General features: G+C 40.7%; 1 protein-coding gene across 2 annotated transcripts in view; it reads right to left on the bottom strand.

Annotated features, from left to right (window-relative positions):
• The window catches only part of lama5 (laminin, alpha 5), a 201,957-nt gene that overhangs the window by 102,265 nt on the left and 92,192 nt on the right, over positions 1–7,500 (bottom strand). For both annotated transcript variants that reach the window (XM_061902574.1, XM_061902575.1), the window contains exons 23-27: positions 5,141–5,270; positions 4,936–5,078; positions 4,760–4,863; positions 2,543–2,696; positions 2,310–2,473 (exon numbers count right to left, since the gene is read on the bottom strand). In XM_061902574.1, coding sequence (XP_061758558.1) covers positions 2,310–2,473; positions 2,543–2,696; positions 4,760–4,863; positions 4,936–5,078; positions 5,141–5,270 — 695 coding nt within the window. The remainder of the gene's footprint in view (positions 1–2,309; positions 2,474–2,542; positions 2,697–4,759; positions 4,864–4,935; positions 5,079–5,140; positions 5,271–7,500) is intronic.

Consider the following 7,500-nt stretch of genomic DNA (forward strand, 5'->3'; position numbering starts at 1 on the left):
ACACGCACGCACACACAATCATACACACACGTATGAAGAGTTGTTGACACACACGCACACACACACACACACGCACACGTATGAAGAGTTGTTGAGATGCACAAACACACACACAAACGCACGCACACACACACACACACACACGCACGCACGCACGCACACACACACACGTATGAAGAGTTGAGATGCACACACACACTCACACACACACACACACACACGTATGAAGAGTTGTTGAGATGCACACACACACACACACACACACACACACACACGCACACGCACATATGAAGAGTTGTTGAGATGCACACACACACACACACACACACACACACACACACACACACACACACAGGTGGAAAGCAGCTGAGTCCACACTAAACAAAGAAAAAAAGCCTTGCAAGTGTAAATAGTGTCTCCCCTGAGCCACCACAGGGGGCAGCAGAGAACACAATGATACAGACCCAGAACACATTTGGACTTCATTTGATAAGACTCGAGGGCTGTCCCTTTAACAATATTTTGGTACCGGAACCAAAATGTATACTTTTCTAAATAAAGGGGACCATAAAAAAATGTCATTATTGTAACAACAAATATTAGTGTACATGAAACATATGTTTATTATTGTCATTTAGTCCTTCAATAAAATAGTGACCTTGTCTAATTAGTCTGCAGTAACATATTGTCTCATTTATAAACCTATTATTTTATACACATTATGAGGGACAAACTGTAAAAAAATGGATTATTCATCCAGTTGTTCATTTACTGTTAATATCGGTTTGCTTTCTGTTTTAACGTGTTCTATCTACACTTCTGTTCAAATGTAATAATCACTTATTCTTCTCTTCTTTGATACTTGACATTAGTTTTGGATGATACCACACATTTAGGTATGGATCCGATACCAAGTGGTTACAGGATCACACAATAAAATATAATACCTAATACACCAGTAATAATATGGTTAAAAAATACTGATGTAAAGGGTAGGTGTCGTTCTGTTTTCTGTTTTAACATGTTCTATCTACACTTCTGTTCAAATGTAATAATCACTTATTCTTCTCTTCTTTGATACTTGACATTAGTTTTGGGTGATACCACACATTTAGGTATCAATCCGATACCAAATAGTTACAGGATCATACAATAAAATATGATACCTGATAAACCAATAATAATATGGTAAAAAAATACTGATGTAAAGGGTAGGTGTAGTTCTGTTCTCTCTTTAAACATGTTCTATCTACACTTCTGTTCAAATGTAATAATCACTTATTCTTCTCTTCTTTGATACTTGACGTTAGTATTGGATGATACCACACATTTAGGTATCGATCTGATACCAAGTAGTTACAGGATCATACAATAAAATATACTGTAATACCTCAAAAACCAATACTGATGAAGAAATACTGATGTAAAGGGTAGGTGTCGCGCTGGTTTCTGTTTTAACATGTTCTATCTACACTTCTGTTCAAATGTAATAATCACTTATTCTTCTCTTCTTTGATACTTGACGTTAGTATTGGATGATACCACACATTTAGGTATCGATCTGATACCAAGTAGTTACAGGATCATACATTGGTCATATTCAAAGTCCTCATGTGTCCAAAGACTTATTTACTGACTTTATAAACATAATATGATTTTTCTTTTAAAGGAAAAAAATATTGATGTAATCATAGTATCGATTATTGTACATGGTATCATTACAGTGGATCCACTCATGGCGTTTGTTTACATTGTGACGGCGGTGAGCTATTGTATCCTCCTACGCTGTGTAGTGAAGCATGTTTAGCTATTCCTCATTCTCCAGTGAAGAAACATACTATATTTGTCGCCATGGAGGCCAGGATTAGTGATTTAGAAGTAGCTAAAACACTGTGGATGGATGTTAGCCGCTAACAAGCCAGCCATGTCTTAAAGCACCTCTTCCTGAGGGTGTTTCAGAGTCTGTGGCTGATCTAGTGGCCCATGCAGATAATATAATTATAATGGGGGATCACTTCTTTAGCTTGACTTTTTACACCAAAATTCATCCATTCTCCCTTTTCTGTCCACACACTGTGTCTGCTTGTAAGTACTCTGTGTGTGTGCGCTGCCCAACATGCTCCTTTGCTCCTAAAACCAGCGATGTCGCCACGTGACGTCAGCCCCGGGAAGCGGTACTTTTGAAACAGAGTGTAGTACAGTGTTTGATTCATTGTAGCGCCGTACTATACTAATACCGGCATACCGTACAAGCCACACACACACACACACACACACACACACACACACACACACACACACACACGTACCTGAACCTGCAGGGGGTAAAGGTGACAGTGTGGAGGCGTGTGGTGTCCGCAGGCGAGCTGAAGGCCACAGAGAGTGTTTGCGGCGACTCCTCCTCGCTGGCGTACTCCACCACCAGCACGTAGAGGTCAGCGGAGGTCACGTGCACGCTCATCTCCACTCCGATCTGCGGTCACACATTTAGCGTTGACACACACGCGCACACACACACACACGACAAAGGCCGATAACTTACATCCTGGCCACTGCAGACCGCCATGTCAGGGTGGAGGGGCGTGACCCTCTCGGTGGGACAGAGGCGTGGCAGGTGGTTGTCATGGCGACAGCGGGCGCCATTGCCAGAGATGGAGGGGAAGGCGTCCAGAGACAAATATTTGTAGAGGAGACAACTGAGGGGACAGAAGACACGACATGGCGACCGCACGTTAGCATGTGTTTAACCTTATCTTGTGTTTACCAGATTAACATGTGTTTACCATGTTAGCATGTGTTTACTGTTAGCATTTGTTTACCGTGTTAGCATGTGTTTACCGTGTTAGCATGTGTTTACCATGTTAGCATGTGTTTACTGTTAGCATGTGTTTACCATGTTAGCATGTGTTTACTGTTAGCATGTGTTTACCATTTTAGCATGTGTTTACTGTTAGCATTTGTTTACTGTATTAGCATGTGTTTACCATGTTAGCATGTGTGTAGCACGTTAGCAAGTGTTTAACCCTATCATGTGTTTACCAGGTTAGCATGTGTTTACCATGTTAGCATGTGTTTAACCTTATCATGTGTTTACCAGATTAACATGTGTTTACCATGTTAGCATGTGTTTACCATGTTAGCATGTGTTTACTGTTAGCATGTGTTTACCATGTTAGCATGTGTTTACTGTTAGCATTTGTTTACCGTGTTAGCATGTGTTTACTGTTAGCATTTGTTTACCATGTTAGCATGTGTTTACCATGTTATCATGTGTGTAGCACGTTAGCAAGTGTTTAACCCTATCATGTGCTTACCAGGTTAGCATGTGTTTACCATATTAGCATATGTTTAACATCTTAGCATGTGTGTAGCACGTTAGCATGTGTTTAACCCTATCATGTGTTTACCATGTTAGCATGTGTTTAACCTTATCATGTGTTTACCAGATTAACATGTGTTTACCATGTTAGCATGTGTTTACCATGTTAGCATGTGTTTACCATGTTAACATGTGTTTACCATGTTAGCATGTGTTTACCATGTCAGCATGTGTTTACCATGTCAGCATGTGTTTACCGTGTTAGCATGTGTTTACTGTTAGCATTTGTTTACTGTATTCGCATGTGTTTACCATGTTATCATGTGTGTAGCACGTTAGCAAGTGTTAACCCTATCATGTGTTTACCAGGTTAGCATGTGTTTACCATATTAGCATATGTTTACCATGTTATCATGTGTGTAGCACGTTAGCAAGTGTTTAACCCTATCATGTGTTTACCATGTTAGCATGTGTTTACCGTGTTAGCATGTGTTTACCGTGTTAGCATGTGTTTACCATGTTAGCATGTGTTTACCATGTTATCATGTGTGTAGCACGTTAGCATGTGTTTAACCCTATCATGTGTTTACCAGGTTAGCATGTGTTTACCATATTAGCATATGTTTAACATGTTAGCATGTGTGTAGCACGTTAGCATGTGTTTAACCCTATCATGTGTTTACCATGTTAGCATGTGTTTAACTCGTTATCATGTGTTTACCATGTTAGCATGTGTTTACCATGTTATCATGTATGTAGCACGTTAGCAAGTGTTTAACCCTATCATGTGTTTACCAGGTTAGCATGTGTTTACCATATTAGCATATGTTTAACATGTTAGCATGTGTGTAGCACGTTAGCACGTGTTTAACCCTATCATGTGTTTACCATGTTAGCATGTGTTTACCATATTAGCATATGTTTAACATGTTAGCATGTGTGTAGCACATTAGCATGTGTTTAACCCTATCATGTGTTTACCAGGTTAGCATGTGTTTACCATATTAGCATATGTTTAACATGTTAGCATGTGTGTAGCACGTTAGCATGTGTTTAACCCTATCATGTGTTTACCATGTTAGCATGTGTTTAACATGTTAGCATGTGTGTAGCACGTTAGCATGTGTTTAACCCTATCATGTGTTTACCAGGTTAGCATGTTTTTAACTTGTTAGCATGTGTTTACCAGGTTACCATGTGTTAATCATGTTATCATGTGTTTAACATGTTAGCATGTGTGTAACACGTTAGCATGTGTTTAACCCTATCATGTGTTTACCAGGTTAGCATGTTTTTAACTTGTTAGCATGTGTTTACCAGGTTACCATGTTTTAATCATGTGTTCAACATGTTAGCATGTGTGTAGCACGTTAGCATGTGTTTAACCCTATCATGTGTTTACCAGGTTAGCATGTTTGTGACATATTAGAGACATATTACTTGTGGCCGGAGTGGTGCACGGAGCTGTAGGTGCAGGGCTCTGTGACGTGCACCTGCAGGATGGGAGCTTCGTAGTAAGCACTCGGCAGCAGAACCAGGTAGTCCTGGTGAGAGGAAGACAAGGTGAGGTTCACAAAGAAAGTAAAAACTAAAGCTAAAAAAAATGAAGGTCTGACCAGCAGGATTCCTTCAGCTTCAATCACAACGATCCAAGTTCCTGGATTTAGAACAAAAGGTTCCACAAAGTTGTTCTGGGGAACGTTGACAAAGGTGGGCTCTGCACTGGGAGCGAAGATGATCTGTTTGGACTGCTCAGAACCTGGAACACCAACAACATCTTCTATGATACACACACACACACACACACACAAGGACACACACCTTGTCGCCCCGCTTGGTAGGCAGTAATCTGTCCCTTGGCGGTGGTGCCCTGAGAGTTGAAGTATCTGATGATGACACGAGTCAGGTAGACGTCTGCCTCGCTCACGTGGACATGAAGATGCACCGCACTCTGCAGGGGTTGTCAGGGAGGGAAGGAAACATATAGAAAGGTTTGGTCTCACGTGTCTGTGTGTGTGTGTGTGTGTGTGTGTGTGTGTGTGTGTGCGTGTGCTGACCTATGACCCACACACCCAGTGGTGAGAATGGTGAGCAAGAAGATGAGCAACAAGAAGAGGTCGAAGAGGAACAGGAAGAAAATGAGGAAGCGGAAATGGAAGAAGAGGAGGAAGAAGAAGAGGTAAAAGAGAAGGAGGAGCATGAAGAGCAGAAAGAGGGAGAAGAGCAAAAGGAAGAAGAGAAGGAATAGAAAGAGGAAGAGGAAAATTAGGTGGAGGAAGAGCAACAGGAAAAAGTGGAACAAGAAGAAGAGCAGGAAAAGGAAAAAACAAAGAGGAGGAAGAAAAGAAAAGAAAGAAGAGGAGAAAGAGGAGGAAGAAGAAGAGGAACTGGAAGAAAAAGAAGAAGAAGAAGAAGATAAGGAAGAGGAAGAAGAAGAGAAAGTGGAAGCAAACGAGGAAGTGGATGAAGAACAGGATGATAAAGAAGTGGAAGAAGAAGAAGAGGATGTGTAAGAAGTAGAGGATGATGAAGAATTTGAAGAAGAAGAAGAAGAGGAAGTTGGAGAAGAAGAAGAAGATGTGGAGGAAGAAAAGCAAAAGGAAGAAGAGAAGGAATAGAAAGAGGAAGAGGATGAAGAGGAAAATTAGGTGGATGGAGAGAAACAGGAAAAAGTGGAACAAGAAGAAGAGCAGGAAAAGGAAAAAACAAAGAGGAGGAAGAAAAGAAAAGAAAGAAGAGGAAAAAGAGGAGGAAAATGAAGAGGAACTGGAAAAAGAAGAAGAAGAAGAAGTGGAAGGGGATGATAAGGAAGAGGAAGAAGAAGAGAAAGTGGAAGCAAACGAGGAAGTGGATGAAGAACAGGATGATAAAGAAGTGGAAGAAGAAGAAGAAGAAGAGGATGTGGAAGATGTAGAGGATGATGAAGAATTTGAAGAAGAAGAAGAGGAAGTTGGAGAAGAAGAAGAAGATGTGGAAGAAGAAGAGGGAGAAGAGCAAAAGGAAGAAGAGAAGGAATAGAAAGAGGGAGAGGATGAAGAGGAAGAGGAAAATTAGGTGGATGGAGAGAAACAGGAAAAAGTGGAACAAGAAGAAGAGCAGGAAAAGGAAAAAACAAAGAGGGGGAAGAAAAGAAAGAAGAGGAAAAAGAGGAGGAGGAAGAAGAGGAACTGGAAGAAAAAGAAGAAGAAGAAGTGGAAGGGGATGATAAGGAAGAGGAAGAAGAAGAGAAAGTGGAAGCAAACGAGGAAGTGGATGAAGAACAGGATGATAAAGAAGTGGAAGAAGAGGAAGAAGAGGATGTGGAAGAAGTAGAGGATGATGAAGAATTTGACGAAGAAGAAGAGGAAGTTGGAGAATAGGAGGAAGATGTGGAAGAAGAAGAGGGAGAAGAGCAAAAGGAAGAAGAGAAGGAATAGAAAGAGGAAGAGGATGAAGAAAATTAGGTGGATGAAGAGAAACAGGAAAAAGTGGAACAAGAGGAAGAGCAGGAAAAGGAAAAAACAAAGAGGAGGAAGAAAAGAAAAGAAAAGAAAGAAGAGGAAAAAGAGGAGGAAGAAGAAGAGGAACTGGAAGAAGAAGAAGAAGAAGAAGAAGTGGAAGGGGATGATAAGGAAGAGGAAGAAGAAGAGAAAGTGGAAGCAAACGAGGAAGTGGATTGAGAACATGATGATAAAGAAGTGGAAGAAGAAGAAGAAGAAGAGGATGTGGAAGAAGTAGAGGATGATGAAGAATTTGAAGAAGAAGAAGAGGAAGTTGGAGAAGAAGAAGAAGAGGGAGAAGAGCAAAAGGAAGAAGAGAAGGAATAGAAAGAGGGAGAGGATGAAGAGGAAGAGGAAAATTAGGTGGATGAAGAGAAACAGGAAAAAGTGGAACAAGAAGAAGAGCAGGAAAAGGAAAAAACAAAGAGGAGGAAGAAAAGAAAGAAGAGGAAAAAGAGGAGGAAGAAGAAGAGGAACTGGAAGAAAAGAAGAAGAAGTCGAAGGGGATGATAAGGAAGAGGAAGAAGAAGAGAAAGTGGAAGCAAACGAGGAAGTGGATGAAGAACAGGATGATAAAGAAGTGGAAGAAGAAGAAGAAGAAGAGGATGTGGAAGATGTAGAGGATGATGAAGAATTTGAAGAAGAAGAAGAAGAGGAAGTTGGAGAAGAAGAAGAAGATGTGGAAGAAGAAGAGGGAGAAGA

Source organism: Nerophis ophidion, linkage group LG06 (genome assembly GCF_033978795.1).
Source record: "Nerophis ophidion isolate RoL-2023_Sa linkage group LG06, RoL_Noph_v1.0, whole genome shotgun sequence".
NCBI lineage: Eukaryota > Metazoa > Chordata > Actinopteri > Syngnathiformes > Syngnathidae > Nerophis > Nerophis ophidion.